This window comes from Mytilus trossulus, chromosome 5 (assembly GCF_036588685.1).
Source record: "Mytilus trossulus isolate FHL-02 chromosome 5, PNRI_Mtr1.1.1.hap1, whole genome shotgun sequence".
NCBI classification, from domain to species: domain Eukaryota; kingdom Metazoa; phylum Mollusca; class Bivalvia; order Mytilida; family Mytilidae; genus Mytilus; species Mytilus trossulus.
The window spans coordinates 82,807,773-82,829,534 of NC_086377.1; the positions used below are offsets into that span (position 1 = coordinate 82,807,773).

At 33.8% G+C, this 21,762-nt stretch overlaps 1 protein-coding gene across 1 annotated transcript; it reads right to left on the reverse strand.

Moving 5' to 3' along the window:
- Positions 1 to 9,535: 9,535 nt before the first annotated feature.
- Positions 9,536 to 20,269, reverse strand: LOC134718385 (uncharacterized). Its single transcript, XM_063580884.1, has 8 exons — positions 20,144 to 20,269; positions 16,984 to 17,055; positions 16,138 to 16,267; positions 15,676 to 15,758; positions 15,057 to 15,128; positions 14,607 to 14,730; positions 12,472 to 12,576; positions 9,536 to 10,413 (listed from the first exon to the last, which is right to left on the reverse strand). The coding sequence occupies exons 1-8, from the start codon at positions 20,267 to 20,269 to the stop codon at positions 10,046 to 10,048; spliced, it is 1,080 nt and encodes a 359-aa protein (XP_063436954.1). The 3' UTR covers positions 9,536 to 10,045.
- Positions 20,270 to 21,762: the final 1,493 nt, after the last annotated feature.

Here is a 21,762-nt window from a genome sequence, read left to right on the forward strand (position 1 = left end):
TTACTGTTGCAATTGTCTGTACCACAACACTTGGTTATTGAGGTAGGCGAATTAACAAACAAACGTCGCCCAACAGCATGGGGATTATTCAAGAACTGACACGTCTGAAATATAACAAATATTCAAGAACTCACAAGTCTGATGAACAAGAAAAAATAAGAAATATCCAAGCTGCGTTGAAAATGCTTGATTTTCTATATTTTGGGAGATAAAGAATTGTCGTTATACTTTTTATTGTCATGTGTCTCTTTTTTGTTTGATATTTCATACAATTTGACGTCACGATCCTTTTTAATTCGGGTCCAACAGAAGAGGCTGCTTAAATAACCTGTTGTTATCAGAGGACATGGTTTATTGAATTTTCTTTCAATTTTTTTTCGTTGCCATTGCTTATTTTCAAATATAAATAAATGGTAAATAATGCTTCTTGGTAACATGTTAGGACTACCAGAATAATTAGCAAAAATATTTTATCTGGCGAGTTTTGAAATAACCTTTCGTGTTGGTATGCAAATCGGAGCCATTTCAAAATATTCAATTCGTTGATTAATTGTGTCCATTATCATGTGAAAGGAATATCATCGTGGCTAAACGCCCACATTCATGTGTTTCAATACTTGAATTTATAAGACGCGCCCTGGTCCGCATACTTAATTTAGTTATGTTCTAATTCATAACTTCAAGCGAACATAAATTATTTACAAAATCAACTCAACACCTTTGTATGGGATCAGCTCGCCTGACAGTGTGCAGCAAAGCTTTAATTTTATTAAAGACAAATGCAACGTAAAAAACGTTCATCAGTGTTACTGTCTGCCTAGGCCGCTGCAGGTAACAAATACAAAAACCAATCTACAAAAATAAAAACAATTTTCATTATGTACGAAAATACATTTTATGAATCAAATAAAAATTCTGTTCTTACACACATCATTATTCACATTAATAAAAAAATAACACAAATAGAATACATTAAGTCGGCTGGGAGGGTGGGAAACTTTACTACACCAAAAGCGAACCTCGAATGACAATATCTTTAATATACAAAACCGCAAAATGTATAGCACGAAATATTTGAAATGACCTTTTTCAAATATTATGGCATATCCAGAAATCAACGCCACTTTGCTTATTTGAATATTATACTAAAGAAATCGGATACGGGTCACGGAAATTACATTAAAATGATAGGGAATTTTGAAAAAAATGTCTGTTTTAATTTTAATTTAAGTGATAGACAGGTTGCCGGGACAGAAAATGAATATACACAACAATATACACCATTTAAACGAAACATAATGACTGTTGTTGCAAAAATACAGGTTCCTGAGCTATTTTAAAAATCGAAGCGAGAGGCTTTTAACATTGCAGTGTAAAATACAGGCTAAAATGGCTGAAACGTCAAATTTGCAAACTTCGTGTTGAAAATATTGGCTTACAAGGTCATTCCAAAAACAGGTTGCCGGGCTGAAATATGAAACTTGAATTTCCAAAGAATAAGCAAGTCCAAACCTTGTATGTGAAGTCGTTGAACTCTAGGTTCCCACGTAAAATTAAAATGTCACTATTTCAAGAAGAATAAACTCACGAAAGTACGAAAAATTCACTAAATTCGCGTTCATTGTTTTGATTTTGACCGCCTGACAACTTTACGGAAATATCAAAGTGATTGCAAATAAGAACTCTGTGACGGGCAACTTATAATATCCGTATTTTAAAGATTTTAATGATATCAAGCCTATCAAGCCAGTCCAGTTCAAAGTACTATCACGTGGTACAATTCTCATTTACATATTATGAATATTAATTAGCAAAACCACTGCTAATTTCTGGCTATGGTCAGTTCTAACTCGACCAATGAAAAACATTTAACCTATTATATACTTTCAAACACGTGTAATTTTATAAACAAATACACCTGGTAATGTTTACATACCAGTGTACATAACTTTAATAAATATATTTATTTTTTATTTCCACACTTAAATGGAATGTACCCATAATGCTTTGTATTGTTATTAAATATGTAGTTAAACGTACTGAGTTCTATCACTTAAAAGCTGAAGCAAACTTTATACATGGTGTCAGATGTGGGAACGTATGCATTACATGTATGCATATTATTGCAAAACTTCTGTTCGAGGAACAAGAATCCACATTAATAATAAATACACTAGTCTCCGTTGTTTCGCCTTCTATGAAAATGTTTCACCGGTGTACAATAGGTCAATTGGTACTTAATGTAAACAATAACATCATCATAATAATTATCGAATATAGGTGTTCCTGATGGATAATGGAGTGCAGAGTTACTTGAAATTATTTTAAATAATAAACCGGTCACAGCCTATTTAATTTAATTTAGCTATTTTGTGCATTTTGTGATACATCAGTATTTTGCTAAGTATATAAATTACACATGTGTGATATTTTCTACTGGACATTTAATCAAGCAATAATCAATCTGGATTAACCGAATATTCAGACAGTGTTTTTTAATTCTAGTTATTCTTTTAGAAGTCATGTCAGCACAGCTCAGGCGGTCTGCCAGGAAAAGGAAAAATTTGCCAATAGTGGCTGCTGCATCAGAAAGGAAAAAGGCTAACCAGAGGGTACCTGACACTATGTCAGTAACTGCACCACAGTTGCCTACAGTTGATACTGGTACACCATTCATACCCGTTACTAGTTCTACTGGTACATACCCAATGTTGTTTTCACAGACAGGGGCAGGCATATAGACCAGCGCAAGTACAGTGCCAGTCGATTTGACGAGCACAGCTAATACCCTTTTATACTCAAAAGTACCACTACCAGACCAAAGAGTGTGCAACACTGTAACCAGTCAAGATCCTCCAGAAGTATTCCTTAGGTAATACTTATGGTGCCTCAAGTTTTGCAATGCCATTTAGTACTTTTGACCACCCTATTCAGATACCCAGCATGCATGCTAATATTGCTTTTAATGTTTTTCAAAGTATTAGAGAAAAAATTAAGAAAAGTGAATTTATTGATTTAGGCATTTTGTTGATTAACAATACTCAGCAGGCTACACAAAAGCTTGTTTTTAGTGGAGGTGAATTTATTGTGCAAACAGAAAATATGCAAAACAAAATTGGGTCTATTGACCAATGGACATCAGCATTTATCATTTATGTTAGTGTATATTTTACTGTGCATTCAGGTAGATTACAAGAATTACTTAAATACATGTCAGTTGTACGTTTGGGTGCAAAAAGAAATCCTAATAATTTAGGTTGGAAGTTATATGATGAGCAATTTAGGTTGCGCAAAACACTGGATCCGGCAAGTTCATGGGCTATAGTAGATCCAGAGCTTTGATTATTATATATGGCTGATAGTATTGGCACACAACATTTGGAAGTAGTTTCTTCTGGTTACAATACATTTTCTGCTAATAGAAATGTGGTTAAAACGTCGAAGTGCTATGCCTTTAATTATAAGGGCAATTGTTTCAATTCATTTTGTCAATATAGTCTTGCATGTATACAATGTCATGGTGTTCACTCAGTTATAAACTGTCAATTCAAGCAATATAATTTGCCTTCGCAAATAAGACCAAATAAACAGTCAGAATGACCCCAGCAGGGATACCAGAAGATTTAAACATTAATTTTAAACTATAATTGGGTTCCTTATAGATAGTTCAGTTGCCCAAAGTACCGAAACAACATATCAAAGAGGTGTATTGGCCTTTAATCAGTTCAGAAAATTGTTTAGTTTATAAATGTATGACCAATACCATTGTATGAATTGTGCAATTTTATAGCATATTTGTTTCAAGCAAGTAACTCGCATTCCTCTATTAAGGGTTATTTAGCAGGGATATTTTTTTTTCAGTAGATTGAATGTCTTGGGAGATTTTACTAAAATTTATTATAAAAAATGATGGAGGGAGTTAACCGGTCAAGGCCAAATTAGGGATTCAAGATTGCCTATTACCAAAGAATTATTTCTATAAATAGTTAAAATTCTACCGTTTATTATACCCCCGCTATAAAAAAGGGGGGTATAATGTTTAACCTCTGTCTGTCCTTCCGTCAGTCCGTCAGTCAGTCCGTCCGTTCCATGAATATTTTTCGTCGCATTTTTCTCAGGAACTACAATACAAGGATTTCTGACATTTGGTTTCAGGGTTTATCTAAGTCAGCTATACCGTGTGATGCGTTTTCAGATTGATCACTTGACAACTTCCTGTTTACCGAACACTTGCATATTTTTACACTATTAATATTATCCACTTGCGGCGGGGGTATTATCAGTGAGGAGTAGCTCGCAGTTTCACTTGTTTGTTCCTCCAGTTATGCAATTAAGTTGTTTAAAGCTGCCTTCTCGTTAGCCAATCATGGTCTTTTGAGATAGGAGAATTAGCAGTAAGTTATGGAAAGGGTGGGACTAACCTCTGTCTTGACAGATTAAATACAGAAATGTGGTGACAAGGGAAATCGGGCATGGGTATAAGTCAGCTTCGAAGACAAATAAGAATAATAAAAAATATGAAGATCCTCCTAAATTTCTAGTCGTACATGTAGGTGCTAATGATTTAGGGAATATAAAAACTAAAGACTGAAGAGAAAAGTTGAATACAATCTATGACCTTTATTTCAAAGGACTTGCCTGACACTAAAATTGTGTGGTCCCAAATGTTGCCTCGTTTAAATGGAGATATTCTTATGGTGGTAAGGCAATGGAAAAGTGTAGATACAGGGTTAATAATGCAGTAGCTAACTATATATTGGAATTATATAGTAATGGTTTAATATGCTATCCAGACATTTCTAGGACTAAAAAAATGTATAAATCTGATGGGGTGCATTTGTCTGTTATAGGAAATCACAATATTTTTTTTAAAAATTCAATTCAAGGTGGTCTTGAGTTTTTTATGCTTAAAACCAATGGTCATGTTTTCCCCTCTACTGATATATAAGTATGAAATATGTTGTTTTGTTTTGTGTTTTTGTCTCAGTGATATAAATATAATATTGTAACCTAAGACAAACTTTGTATAATTGATCTTGTGTGAATTTTTACTGTAGATATATACAGTTTTTTTACGATTTTATTGAGCAACTTTACTAGTAGTTACATGTAACTTGAAGTTTGCTTTGATTTTTTGTGGATGTATTTGGCTCACAGCTTGGCAGCGAACTTCCATTATATGGCGGTTGACAATGAATCATTATTCTGTTTCACTGTCAATCTGGCATAATTCGCTGCATCAAAAAACATTTTGTTTTATGAATAGGATAATTTACTACAGATCTAGATGAACAATGTAAGGGTTTCGATCCATCACCTATGTTCCCACGGTGATTTCCAAATTGTTTTAATCCTATCTTCAGTTACCATTATCTGTGGTAGTAATTTATATGACAGTACGGTTGCCATAATCAGCAATATGCGGGTAACCTCATTTTTCAGTTGTATACAACATGTATAAATTATGAGAATAATAATATTAACGGCTGTGGCAAAATACTGCCAATTTGTTGTTTGGTTTTAATAAGCATCTGGGATAACCGAGAACACGCGTACTTTACCGAAATGCATCACAGTTGTTCATGCATTGTTTTTTAATTGTAAATATCCACATTTATAGTCCTAGATATAGAGTATTCGTGTCATGATCTGCTCTTCAAAGAGCTGTTTCTATGCACAGCAAAGAGTGTTTGAATAAACTTGAATATAGTCATTGCACCTGTCCTAAGTCAGGAATGTGATGTACAGTAGTTGTCGTTTGTTTATGTAATTTATACGTGTTTCTCGTTTCTCATTACTTATATAGATTAGACCGTTTCCCGTCTGAATGGTTTTACACTTGTAATGTTGGGGCCCTTTATAGCTTGTTGTTCGGTATGAGCCAAGGATCCGTGTTGAAGGTCGTACATTGACCTATAATGGTTTTCTTTTATAAACTGTTATTTGGATGGAGAGTTGTCTCATTGACACTCACACCACATCTTCCTGTATCTATTGCTATGATTGATGATTACACATAAATTTCAGGTATTTGTCTACAAGACCTGTACAGCAACGAAACATTAATAAAAACTACAATAATCCAAAAGACAATCTTCAGATGGTCGAGAAACTAGGGATCCTTGAATTTTTTATACGTAAGAGGAAGAAGTATAGAGTGTGTCAAACGTCTGTTGGCGTCACTAAAATTCCCAGCATTTTACAATATCTGATGGTACCGTATAGCGGGTTATTTTCATGGGATGTGAATGTTCGCCTAATTTCGCTGATAGAACAAAATCGCCAAAATGAAATACAGGCAAATTAAAAGTAAAACATGTAAAAGTGTACATGAAAAATGTTTTAAATTCGCAAAAAATGTTTACCCCCACAATAGTTCGTATACCTTTTTCAATAAAGATCGCGAATTTTATTATCCGCGAAAATAACACGCTACACGGTATTGCACCTTCTATAATGACTAAAAAGTAATTTTTATCGAGATAGGGTATGAATGAATTAATTTGCTTTAAGAAACATAAACATGTTATCATCAATAGTAAAGCCGAGCATATTGGTGTTTTTCATTTTTCAAGCCCGTACAGTTTCTTAAAATATCTTACATCTATTTTATTTGAAATTTAGTGGATAGTTGACTCATTGGCAATCATATCACATCTCCTTATCGTTATATAAAACATCTCTCAGAAAGATGGGTTTTAAATTATCTTAAAAAGATATTATCCCATGCATAGATTACCTTAACCGTATTTGGCACAACATTTTGGAATTTTGGATCCTCAATGCTCTTCAACTTTGTATTTGTTTGGTTATAACTATTTTGATATGAGCGTCACTGATGAGTCTTGTGTAGACGAAACGCGCGTCTGGCGTACTAAATAATAATCATGGTACCTTTATTGACTATTTACACAACTGGGTCGATGCCTCTGCTGATGTACGTTTCGTCCCAGAGGGTATCACCGGCCCAGCAGGCAGCACTTAGGTGTTCACATAAATATCAATTATGTGGTCATTGTTATAAATTTCCTGTTTAGAAAAATTTGTATTTTTCGAAAAACTAAGGATTTTCTTATCCCAGGCATAGATTGCCCTAGCCGTATTTGGCACAACATTTTGGAATTTTGGATCCTCAATGCTCTTCAACTTTGTATTTGTTTGGTTATAACTATTTTGATATGAGCGTCACTGATGAGTCTTGTGTAGACGAAACGCGCGTCTGGCGTACTAAATAATAATCATGGTACCTTTATTGACTATTTACACAACTGGGTCGATGCCTCTGCTGATGTACGTTTCGTCCCAGAGGGTATCACCGGCCCAGCAGGCAGCACTTAGGTGTTCACATAAATATCAATTATGTGGTCATTGTTATAAATTTCCTGTTTAGAAAAATTTGTATTTTTCGAAAAACTAAGGATTTTCTTATCCCAGGCATAGATTGCCCTAGCCGTATTTGGCACAACATTTTGAAATTTTAGTTCCTCAATGCTCTTCAACTTTGTATTTGTTTGGCTTTATAACTATTTTGATATGAGCGTCACTGATGAGTCTTGTGTACACGAAACGCGCGTCTGACGTACCAAATAATGATCCTGGTACCTTTGATAACTATATAGAATTTGACAGGTATAGATATATAAATAAAATTTCATCAAAACTGCTTAAGAATTTTTTTTCATTCTTGTTTAGTTTTGATGACAAAATGTATAAGTCTTGTTTTTTTTCAGAATACCATTTTTAAAACTTTTTTACTATTTCAAACTGTTACTTTGTTCTGGAGGTAATGAATCTTGATAATATCATTTACTTTGGTATCCATGTGTATGTCCGTCAAGGACGTGATATGTTTGGTGAACATGGCAGCGTTAGATCTAAACTATTATATTTTTCTCATTTATTGGATACTTTCTCTTCTCGTTTCGATTTTTGTGATGCCTTTTTTATGTTTGTATTGTTTCACACTACAACGCCATGGCTAAAAATGAAAAAGGCAAACAGAAAAAAAATAGTACACATGACACAACATAGAAAACTAAAGAATAAACAACCCACCAAACACTAGGGGTGATCTCAGGTGCTCCGGAAGGGTTGGCAGATCCTGCTCCACATGTTGCACCCGTCGTGTTGCTTATGTGATTACAAATCCGGTAAATAGTATAATTCGGTAGGTCACATTCACAAAAGGGAATTGGATTGTAGTTACGACGTAAGGAACATATCCGATATCATTTCTGTACGTAAAATTAACGAAGGGATGATTTCAACTTCATCATCTTGGTTTAATAGCTTCCTTGTGAGCAGTAACCCTAATCAAGAAAATCATGATAGAAATTGCAAGCACGGGAATATCGTATCAATTGGGAGGTATATACTCCGTATGCAGACATCATCTCTTTTGTCGTAAAGTTTTGTTTTCAACCGACCCTCATTGTCAATTTCTAGATGTAAGTCCAGATATGAAGCCGACTTAACTGTATCTGTAGTATCTTTTATCTCTAGTTCGATGGGATATAGCCTACTTTTCAGCGTTAAAGATCGTTTTATAACCTATAACTGCTTTCTTTACTTGATTGTGTCTTGAATGTAGAGATGTCTAATTTAGTACTCATGCATCATATTTTATTTTTATATACAAAGCACGTTTCAGAAAACCTAAATGTGCAACATGGCACACACTATGATCCGGAGGATTTAAACAATTGAAAACATTGCAAAATCAAAAAGACAGCAGTCGAACGATAAAAATACCTCTTCGATATATTTTTTGATCAATTAGATGCAGACAGATATCGTTGATTGAAAAAAGTATACACACTATGAAAGTTGATGAGACTGATATCAAATAAAGTCAACACTAGTATACCGATGTTCAAAGTGAGAGGTTAGGTTAGCCATAAAACTAGGTTTATTTAACATTTTTTACATAAGAAAATGTCTGTACCAAGTCAGGAATATGACAGTTTTCTTGAGCGTTTGATTTTGCCATTTGATTTAGGGACTTTGCGTTTTGAATTATCCTCGGAGTTCAGTATTTTTGTGATTTTACTTTTTTATAAGATTAATATTAAAGTGGTTATGTTCTTTCCCAAAGATGTGACGTAAATATATTAAGTTTTCCATACGATTTACTACGAAAGTCAACATGTATAACAAACTTAACTTTGTGTTATGTTGAATTATAATTTATTAGACATTTGTTACACAGGGTAGCCATACGCAATGTCGTTGTCGGAATCGGCAAAGATGATAATTCCGGGTTTGACTTTCATTACCATCGGGTATAACGAACCAATGGTATGATGTCCAGGACCGATATCCACCCTTGCAACAACATACGATGAATTTAAACTTTCTGTATCGTACATATGTGGGTTTTTATAGATAATACCTTTCCCGTCAATCTGTAGAAAGGGGTATTCAGTACTCTTCGTGGTAATAAGGATATGATGTCTTAACCCATCATTTGGAATGGTAAACGCTTGAACTCCTTCCAGCTTCCCTTCTGGTTTAATTATAACCATAAAAGGTTTAAATTCACCCTGCTGATAATACACTGCCATTATTGGTTTGTCAGATTCTACTTTTATAGAGGTGTTGCTGTTGATATCTATGTAACCCCCAATTTTGTCCACTACTTTGGTGGCTTGTTTCAACTGTTTGCCGAGGAGAGTGATGGATGTATTTGGATGTGTAGCGATTAAACGTAATATAAATCGTTTGTTATCAAATAATGGTGGTATAACAAATGTCGTTCCTAGCTCTTTAACTGGAGGTACCATTTCCCATCACTGATTCATTAAACCACTATTCACGGGTACTTTCGCGCCATCAACCCCAGACTGTACTCCGATATCTTTGTTTGATTGGACTATCGTTCCTGTGAGGTCAGTATTACTGGAAAGTTCAAGGGTTCCCCTTTCTGCTAAGTGAATGTAAATTGTATCCCCATCTCCATACTTTGTATTGTTAAAACTTACCTTTCGTTCTTATCGAGTAGTTTTAATGTTATATTTACGTCTGTATCGACGGATGTAGCAACGATTCAGATAAACGATTCCCCACCTCCAGAAGGGACGAAAGACGGAATAACATACGATGTTGATAGCTTTTCTTTTGGTGAAACAAAAAATCCTTCATTGGTAATCGAATCCTTATATAATGCATACAAATCAGTTTTGCTGGACGTAAGTATGTGTACTCCTTTCTTCTCAATTTCGTTTCTAGTGACTTTGAATTCTGATGGAATATCGATTTCTTGTGAAGTATTAAAGATCGATATGTTTTGACATAGTCCGATAGCAGGGTTGTATATAACTAACCATTTAACTTTAGACGATGATAAATGTAGTTTAAAAGTAGACAAAAAACTCAGGAAACCATTGTTTCGTATCAAGTAAAACTCTCCAGTATCTGTTAAAAATCAAATATAGTGTCATCATGGTCATTAGGAAAGTAAGTTACACCAAAAAGTAAACTTTATTGTAGCAGCATTGCGAACTTAAAAAAATATATTCAAACAGATTTTTAAAGAGACTGGAAGTTTGAAAATAAACCTCATTATTGTGCTTCTTTGTTGCTGTTTGTTTGTGTTTCAAGTTTTTATGATTATGACGCAACGTTGCCTACTGTACCTCTATTTTTTACATTTTTTACGTATGATGTCGGTTTGTTTTATTTACACATAGTTGTCAATATAAAATGGGTTTTTGTATCCGACTGCCATACATGAAAAAGGTTAAGCTACCTACTATAAAACATGGTTCAAGCCACAATTTTCTTCGCAAATAAATTTCTGTATCAAATCATGAATATGACGGTTTTATTTATTCGTTTTGTGTATTTGAGATCGTGTTCTGTCATTTGACTTTCCGTTTCAAAATTTCTTCGAAGCAATTTTTGTGATTTTTGTCGAGCCTGCAACTTTTGTTGCAGAAAGCTCGACATAGGGATAGTGATCCGGCGGCGGCTACGGCGGCGGTTACGGCGGCGGCGGTGTTAGCTCACTTCTTAAAAGCTTTCTATTTTACAAGGTAGAAGACCTGGATGCTTCATACTTTGTATATAGATGCCTCATGTTACGAACTTTCCGTCAGTCACATGTCCAATGTCCTTGACCCAATTTTCCTGGTTCAGTGACTACTTGAAAAAAAAGTTCAGATTTTTTGTAATGTTAAATTCTCTCTTATTATTAGTAATTGGATAACTATATTTGGTATGTGCGTACCTTGCAAGGTCCTAATGCCTGTCAGGCTGTTTTCACTTGACCTCGACCTCATTTCATGGATCAGTGAACAAGGTTAAGTTTTCGTGGTCAAGTCCATATCTCAGATACTATAAGCAATAGGTCTAGTATATTCGGTGTATGGAAGGACTGTAAGGTGTTCATGTCCAACTGGCAGGTGTCATGTGACCTTGACCTCATTTTCATGGTTCAGTGGTTATAGATAAGTTTTTGTGTTTTGGTCTGTTTTTCTTATACTATATGCAATAGGTCTACTATAATTGGTGTATGGAATGATTGTAAGGTGTACATGATTAGTTGACAGGTGTCATCTGACCTTGACCTCATTTTCATGGTTCAGTGACTACTTGAAAAAAAAGTTCAGATTTTTTGTAATGTTAAATTCTCTCTTATTATTAGTAATTGGATAACTATATTTGGTATGTGCGTACCTTGCAAGGTCCTAATGCCTGTCAGGCTGTTTTCACTTGACCTCGACCTCATTTCATGGATCAGTGAACAAGGTTAAGTTTTCGTGGTCAAGTCCATATCTCAGATACTATAAGCAATAGGTCTAGTATATTCGGTGTATGGAAGGACTGTAAGGTGTACATGTCCAACTGGCAGGTGTCATGTGACCTTGACCTCATTTTCATGGTTCAGTGGTTATAGATAAGTTTTTGTGTTTTGGTCTATTTTTCTAATACTTTATGCATTAGGTCAACTATATTTGGTGTATGGAAATATTTTATGATCTATATGTCGGTTACGTAGGTTTTATTTGACCTTGACCTCATTTTCACGGTCCATTGCTTAGTTTTAAGTGTTTGTGTTTTGGTCTGTTTTTCTTTATTTTTAAGCAATAAGTATATAACTATATTTGTTGTATTGAAGAATTGTTAGCTGTACATGTCTGCCTGGCATGGTTCATCTGACCTTGACCTCATTTTCATGGTTCATTGATCAATGTTTCATTTTCTTGATTAATGTTGAGTTTATGTGACAGTTGTAATAAAGCTTTATATTTAGGTCTATGGAGATTGTATCAAGGATTAGTAAAGAAGGCGCGACATTTCAGTGTGTGCACTCTTGTTCTTTGTTCTACTGGTTTGGATAGAAAAGGGAATGGACATGGGAAATGTGTCAAAAAGACAACAACCCAACAACAGAGCAGATTGTTTTTCTATCAATTTGGTGGATGTTAAAAGAACCAACGTTGGATGTAAAAATAAATAAATTCTCATCACTTTTTGTAATAGGACCTTTGCATGCTGAAAATCTAGGATCTACTGTTGTCGTCTGCCCAACAGTTGTCGTCTGCCCAACTGTTGTCGCTTCTGATGTAGTTTCCTCTGTTGAAGAGATTGAATCATTTAGATCGTCTTCTTGTACTCCTTAATTTATATATATGATAAGTTCGTTCTTTGCAGTTGATAGCAAGTACGTCTTTATAGAATTACCCTAATCCTTTTTCAAGCAACTAAAATATTACTGTGTCCATTCGTTTTTGATGTGTTTTGTCATTTGATTTTGCCATGTGATTATGAACTTTCCGATTAGATTGTACTCTGAGTTCGGTATTTTTTATATCACTTTTTTTATAACTTTATATGCATCTGTTATAACATTGAAGTTAGAATTCTAGTTACTTATCTCTAAAACATGTCAATTTGTCCAGTATTTTTTTTTAAAAATAATTCTTAACAACAGTACTAGTATTATAATTCAATACGCCAGACGCTAGTTTTGTCTACATAAGACTCATCAAAATTGTTATGAAGCAAAACAAGAACAAAATTCCAAAAAGTTGTGCCAAATACGCTAAGGTAATGTACTCCTGGGATAAGAAAATATTTAGACTTTCCAAAAATTCAATGTTTTGTTACAGGAAACTTTTTAAATGACCATCTAATTGATATTCATGTCAAACCCGAAATGCTGATAACTGGATAAAATAAACCAGAGCAATCTGTTATTGCTAAACTCATGAGACCTACGATATGCAAAGGGCGCATCTTTTTGACTTTACTAGAAAATAGATATCTCATAATGTGCCACCGAAATATTAACGTTTTATCACATGTTATATTTTTTTGAAAAGTATTTTCATATATGTATATGGATACCTGAAATGATATTTTAAGGTACTAGCTAACTGTTTGTGAGACGTTTTTATTATAGAAAATATCCCCCAAGGGTGACTTTGGAAACGGAATATGGTCACTTGGACTTCTCCCTACCGACAGTAAGACGCTTGACAAAGTGGGGCGTCCGTTTGGTTGTGCGGGATGTATCAAGTTCGCAGTCACGTCCAGACAAAAAGGAAACGTTAAATACAATGCCTAGTGTACAGAGACTGCCATGCTCTTTGCATGATAAGAATCCTACCATAACCCTTGGAGAGGTACGTACATGGCCTGTTGCAAGGCAAATTTACTCTCCCTATCCAATATACCATAATTTTTCAGTGGCAGTCCAAATTTCCCTGACCATCATCTCCAATGGCCGTCAAAATGACAGGACCTACTTATTGTATTTATTGTTAACTTGTTCTCGTCCTGAACATGCATGAAATATTTGCAACTGGACGTTAGGCAACCAACAATCAATCAATCAATTATAGAAAATATCGGGTTTTTTTGTAAACAAGGAGCGTCATTCCAAATATGACCACCATGTATATGTTTGTTTTATACCTCTTAACTGGACTTCTTTCGACCGTTAGTTACACTTATGCTAAAGGTGGGCTTACATTAAGCTGTGATCATTCATAATAAATATGATGTTACTTCCGGTGGAAGACAAGGCTGTTCAATGTTTGACCTTCTGCGGTTTGCTTTACCTCTCATGCTTTACGGTTAAAATCATCGAGTTTACTGTAGGAAAATGTCGTTCGTATTAGAAAGGAATTAATTTTGTAGGTCAACATTCAAAATGTCTGATGATGTCCAAATGAAACAAGCGGTTTGTATGTTATACGTTGTTTTTGAACATGGCGAATCAATGCACGAAAGATATACGAAACATGTGTTATATCAGTATGACAGTTTATATACATGGACATATAACTTCGAAAATATCATTTAGCCATACATATCTTTCGAACAAAATCCTAGCTTTATTCCAAATATGACCACCATGCTTGTTTTATACCTCTTAACTGGACTTCTTGCTTTCGTCAGTTACACTTATGCCAAATATGATTTGAATTAGAATTATTTCTTAAAATGAATTACATTTAAATCACAAGTCGAATTTAAAGCAAAACTCATTTCGATATATTGTCCTATTTCACGGTAACTTTTAGCCAATGAAACCTAATGTTACATAAGTTTTACATCACATTGTACTATTGGTAAGAGTTTGTGGATTGGATACTTACGCTCTTGGTGTCCACATTGCAAGTTAATATTACAATGGTGTGTTCCTCCACAACATTTGTCGCATGTTAAATGTCTGCCAACAGATAATCGGCGCCCAAATATATTCAATCCATGAAAACACATCTGCAAAGAGGTTTACAGTTAATTGGAGGGCTATATGAGGGAGTTCAAATATCCGACATGAATGAAATATTTATTTATCTCAACGGATAAATAATTCATTTCCGAGTTCCGATTTATGTAGATCTTAAATTTCCCGGAAAAATAAAGGCTCTATCGCGGAGAGTTGTCTCATTGGCAATCATATCACATCTCCTTTTTTTTATTCACACCTGACTTCCTTGTATAAGTTAGTTCTAACCTCTTTCGTTTCTTATCATAAGTTTAGAAAAGCTGACTGAATGAAAAAAAAGAGCAAACATATATTTTTACATTGAACTTAAACATACCGTTGAGTGTTTACATCCTAGATCATACTTCACATGCTGTGTCTCAGTCATATATTTGTGGAGAAAACACACCTATAACAAAATGGAATTTTTCTTATATAAGAATGAAGTACTATTATTCTCAATACAATATGCTCTCACCCAATATAGAATTTACTGACCCCATTCTTATCCAACACTATGTAACTATGTAACTATCATTCTCACTATAATTTTCCTTCTCTGCGAAGTGGAGTGATATGGAAAGTAACGCTTAAAACTAAGGGTACACGTGGCGTTGCATATGCATGCAATAAACTCAACATCGTCATAGGTAAAACAGTGATCAACAATCATTGCTCGTCGCAACTCGATTGCTTTTCTCACGTTCGCGGTACCGGCGCAGGCGAAAAATCAATTTCATCCAAATAACAATTTATAAATGTTAACCATTAAAGGTCAAGATACCGTTTTCTATACGGAGCCTTGTTTAACACCGAACAGAAAGCTATAAAGGGCCCCAAAAAATGACTAGTGTAAAATCATTCAAAACGGTTTAATTTATATAAAAAAACTACTTATTAAAGTTGATATAATGTCAATATCGATACTATGAGTATAGATATTTAATATGATATACCTCATCTTTTGCGCATGTCATTGAACTATTACAGGATTTCGGATTGTCCACATTATCACAAGATAGACATTTCTGTGCAACGACTGAAAATAGAAAAAAATAATTCTATAATATTAAAGAGGGATGCAAGATACCACAAGGCCAGTCAAAGTCATAAATCAAAAATAAACTGACAACGGCATGGCTAAAAATGAAAAAGACAAACAATAGTACACATGACACAACATATAAAACTAAAGAATAAGCAACACGAACACATAAAAAAATAGGGCTGATATCAGGTGCTCCAGAAGGGTAAGCAGATCTTGTTCCCCGTATTAAGTATGGTCTGTACGACAGAAACATTAGCTCATTCAGTTAAATCTGTTCTTTTTTTTTTAACATAAACACGTTCTAGACTGGGATAAGCATATAAGCATGATAAATCAAGACTAACAATTAATGACAAATCTGAATTCATACCTAATTTTGTATTTTGACAGGAAAGATCATGGTTGCATACATTAGAATCATTGCAACATTGCTGGCATAGAATATGGGCGTGCTCATTTCTCTTTCCTATTACATGTCCTGTTACATCCATTTGGCACATCTAAAAATAAATTTGTTTAAAAGTTATAAACACTTATAATACGTGATCTTCAAAAATAAATCAATGTTAAACACATGTGAAATGCAAAAAAGTAGTGAAGAATTATCTGATCCAAAAAGATGAAAGGTGTAAAAATTACCCTTCCCGTGAACCTGATATTTTTGTTGGGTCTATGTTTTTCCGTCTTTAGTTTTCTATGTTCTGTGTTTTAGTCACGGCAGTTTATTTTGGACTTGAATATAAATGGATACGTTGTCTATGTTTTTGTTTGTCCCAAATTCATGTATTTGGTTTAGATGTTATATTTGTTATTCTCGTGGGATTTTGTCTGATGCTTGGTCCGTTTCGGTGTTGTGTCGTTGTTCTCCTCTGATATTTCATGTGTTTCCCTCGGTTTTAGTTTGTTACCCAGATTTGGTTTTTTGTCCATGGATTTACGAGTTTAGAACAGCGGTATACTACTTTATTTGACATTTTTACCAGTCCAGCAATTATTACGAAAATCTCATACATATGATGAGGTTCAATATTATTCTGATATGGTTGCCAGTTTTGATTTGTTTGATTGCCAGGACTAAAGTTACATTTTGTTGAAAGTGTAGCCATATTTCGGTCACAGTGTCTGTACCATGCGACTAATTGCAGCTATAGGTCAAATCAGTGTTGATAAGAACAACATGTATTGTACAACGATAACAAGGTTTACTAATCCCTACCTCCTTAAATGTACAACCAACATCGTATTTCGTTTCGCTTCCATTTGTGTAATATTTCTGAACAAAACAAATCTAAAAAAATGTTAGGACAACTAAAAAAAATACATATGAACATCATGTTGAATAACAGCATACAGTAAACAAATGTTACCCACTTGGATTGGGGTTGATGAACATCTTGTTGAATAACATCATACAGTAAAACAATGTAACCCATTTGGATTGGGATTGATGAACATCATTTTGAATAACAGCATACAGTAAAACAATGTAACCTATTTGGAATGGGGTTAGTGAGCATCAAGTTAAATAACAGCCTACATTAAAACAATGTAACCCATTTGGACTGGGTTTGATGAACATCATGTTGAATAAAAGCATACAGTAAAACAATGTAACACATATGGATTGGGGTTGGTGAACATCATGTTGAATAACAGCATACAGTAAAAAAATGTAACCTATTTGGAATGGGGTTGTGAAAATCATGTTGAATAACAACATACAGTAAAACAATGTAACCTTTTTGGAATGGGTTGGGTGAACATCATGTTGAATAACAGCATACAGTAAAACAATGTGACCCATTTGGAATGGGTTGGGTGAACATCATGTTGAATAACAGCAAACAGTAAAACAATGTAACCCATTTGGATTGGGATTGATGAACATCATGTTGAATAACAGCATACAGTAAAACAATGTAACCCCTTTGGATTGGGGTTGGTGAACATCATGTTGAATAACATCATACAGTAAAACAATGTAACCCATTTGGATTGGGGTGGGTGATTATCATGTTGAATAACAGCATACAGTAAAACAATGTAACCCATTTGGAATGGGGTTGGTGAACATCTTGTTGAATAACAGCATACAGTAAAACAATGTAACCCATTTGTAATGGGGTGGGTGAACATCATGTTGAATAACATCATACAGTAAAACAATGTAACCTATTTGGATTGGGGTTGGTGAACATCATGTTGAATAACAGCTTACATTAAAAAAAATGTAACCCATTTGGATTGGGGTTGGTGAACATCATGTTGAATAACAGCATACAGTAAAACACTGTAACACATTTGAATTGGGGTTGATGAACATCTTGTTGAATAACAGCATACAGTAAAACAATGCAACTCATTTGGATTGGGGTTGGTGAACATCTTGTTGAATAACATCAGATAGTAAAAAAATGTAACTTATTTGGATTGGGGTTAGTAAGCATTAATAACAGCCTACATTAAAACAATGTAACCCATTTGGACTGGATTTGATGAACATCATGTTGATAAAAAGCATACAGTAAAACAATGTAACCCATTTGGATTGGGGTGGGTGAACATCATGTTGAATAACATCATACAGTAAAACAATGTAACCCATTTGGATTGGGGTGGGTGAACATCATGTTGAATAACAGCATACAGTAAAACAATATAACCCATTTGGAATGGGGTTGTGAGAATTATGTTGAATAACAACATACAGTAAAACAATGTAACCCATTTGGATTGGGGTTGAGAGAATTATGTTGAATAACATCATACAGTAAAACAATGTAACCCATTTGTAATGGGTTGGGTGAACATCATGTTGAATAACAGCATACAGTAAAACAATGTGACCCATTTGGAATGGGTTGGGTGAACATCATGTTGAATAACATCATACAGTAAAACAATGTAACCCATTTAGATTGGGGTTGGTGTTGGTCATACTTTTTCCATGTAGTGACGTGTTAACGAATGTGTGTACTTCCGACGATTTTTATTTTTGCGAGTATCGGTCTCGTTCTGAATGTGCAGATTATAGTTTAAAGCATCCATTTCAATAATAGACAATCAATCAACATGCAGTGAATTGAAATTCGAATAAAAAAATCAGATAAGCTGGAACTAAAATGAATATCTTTTTTGTTATCAACAGTCAGGGGCGTTACTTAAACAAGTTATTTTTTTTAATTACTTATATAAGTAATTTTTTATTTTAAAAATAATAAAATTACTTAATAGAGTTATTTTAATTTTCAATAGAAACATAGACTCAATGTAGTTTTCGTGATTTTAAACAACATTTTATATCATAAAATAAAGAATTTATCAGATTTGAGAGGAGTATAGAGATAAACGGTTACTTTGAAAATAATGACAAAAATATTACTTGAATAAGTTATTTTAAACATTTTTGAAAAAAATAGCAATTACACTTATCTAAGGCACATATGTTATTGATTTAGGTTACAAATTATAAATAACTTCAGGTCTTAATTAATTCACAAGTATCTATCTATTTATATCAGTCTACCTTCAAGATTTTAGAGGAAAATGATAATTTAATAGTCCCAAAAGACCAATCTTTGACCCAGAAGCGTCGGTATGAAAGATAAGTGCGTCGGAAAGTTAATTAGTGTTTCTGAAGAATTAGTTTTTATATATCAAGGGAAAAATAACCAGATAACTGTGAAAATTATTTAAAGCTAGTAAAATCTGTATTCTTGGACACCCATACAAATAATATTCAGAAAAATAACTTATATAAGTTATATTTAAATAAGCCTCGTTTTCAACATTACTTGTATAAGTAATTTTAATTGTTACTTGTTTAAGTAATGCCCCTGACTGATCAAAGAACAGTTGATCTTTATTTGCAGAGTTCCTGACTACAATTATGATGATAACCAATAGTTCTATTCTTTCAGAAAAAGTCCTTCGATTTTGCAAAATCTAATTTGTTTCACCCTGATTGAATCATCATCGCATTTTCTGTTCAGTTTTTCACTCTATGATAACTCAAAAGTGATTTACCTTTTGTTTCATATTATAGCATGAGCAATACGACAGGTGCCACATGTGGATGAGGATCTGCTTACCCCTCGGGAGAAATTTTTGGTGGGGTTCATGTTGCTTATTCTTTAGTTTTATATGTTGTGTCATGTGTACTATTGTTTGCCTGTTTGTCTTTTTCAATTTTAGCCATGGCGTTGTCAGTTTATTTTCGATTTTTGACTTTGACTGTCACTCTGGTTTCTTTCGTCCCTCTTGTATATAATTATCTACCTTTACAACAGAGTCAACGTTATACGAATTTGATACATTGTAAGATATATTACTGTATGATTTCAATCAATGTTCTTGCTACACCAATGAATACTTACCTCATCCTTATCACAACTGATAGCATGTTGACATTTTTCATCCTGTCTTATACTGCTGCATGAAAAACATATTCTTTCGCTGTCTAATGAATAAGTAAATGTGTCAATGTATTTATACCTGGACATTGAAGATAACACTGACGAATGGTTGTTGGTTCGTATACAGTAAAAATGCAGTAAAAATGCATAATGACAAAAGTTTAAAAGATGTAAACTTTAATTTGGAATATAAGAAAACAATTATTTGTTTAACATGCATGTTGAACTACTTTTGTATATTTTCATATCAAATTTGTAAATTTTAATGTACACCTAAAGGTGCATAGCAAAATATTGAAACACGATTCTCAAACACCAATAATTAAAAAAAAAATCTGAAATCATGTTCCCCTCCATATTAATGTTTAATAAACATAACAAAGACAACTATTGAGGCATGTTGTATAAGCGGTGAGATGTCATCAGTAAGATTACTTAGCAGGACTGTGAATACCGCAATTTGAACATATATTTAAACATGTATGTGTTCTCGTGAAACCGTATTGAATATTTAGACGGGTTTGAAATATATTTTTCTTGAATTTTTTATTCGGGGAAACAAGTCTGGCGTTAAAATCATATTGCCAATGAGTGTCGGTTGAGAACAAACTTTACCATGTAAACATTGATCATTTCAGTTTCCCAATTGTGAATTATTATTTCTAACATGTAACATTTCAACAGTATCTGCATATTAAGTATGTACCTTACATTTGGATTGATACCTCTGAGATTGAATTTCCTATCTTTGTTTCCTTGATAGACGGTTGTGGCTTCAAGACAGCTATGGCACCAAGGTATCCAAATGCTATAGTTGAAATAATCTCTTCGAAATTGTAACGGACGCCATTATGAGCTGGTTGTATTGCTATTAGGTGTTTTGCCATAGCATTTTCATTTTTTTTTAACTTGAAAGTCTATGTTTACCTTTTACACGACGGGTGGTACATGTGGAGCATGATTTGATTACTCTACAGGAGCACCTGAGTTCACCCAAAGGTTGTAGTGGGGTTCGTGTTGCTTTGTCTTTAGTTTTCTATGTTGTGTGTTCTGTACTATTATTCGTCTGTTTGTCTTTTTCAGTGTTAGTCATGGCGTTTTCAGTTTATTTCAATCTATGAGTTTGACTTTTCCTTTAGTATATTTCGTCCCTCTTTTGAAAATTTTGGTTCTTATTCATATTCAGCTTTTAAATGATTTTTTTATATTAAAAAACAGGTTCAATCCACAATTTTTTACATTTCAAAATGCCTTAACCAAGTCAGGAATATGACACTTGTTGTCCATTTGATTGATGTGTTTTATAATTTCATTTTGCCATTTGATTAGGGACTTTCTGTTTGGAATTTTCCCTCAGAGTTTTTTTTGTGATTTTACTTTTTAGAACGCAAACTGTACATGGATGTGAAGTTAGCAGCCGGTTCGTTATTCGATATTCGATATTCAATATCCAACTGGCCGCTAGCAGCCGGTTCGATATTCAAAATATCATGCTATCATAGAAAAACTCCTTCAACATGTTAGATAAAAATGTACATGATAATATATTAATGAATGCGATTTATACGTTTATTAATTTT

Excerpts from the sequence above, each read along its gene's own strand:
- LOC134718385 (XM_063580884.1), bottom strand. The coding sequence starts at position 20,269 with ATGTCCAGGTATAAATACATTGACACATTTACTTATTCATTAGACAGC. Across the intron at positions 16,268-16,983 it reads TTGGTTGTACATTTAAGGAG|ATGTGCCAAATGGATGTAAC; the intron begins GTAGGGATTAGT and ends ATTTATTTTTAG. Across the intron at positions 10,414-12,471 it reads CAAAGGTCCTATTACAAAAA|ATACTGGAGAGTTTTACTTG; the intron begins GTGATGAGAATT and ends GATTTTTAACAG.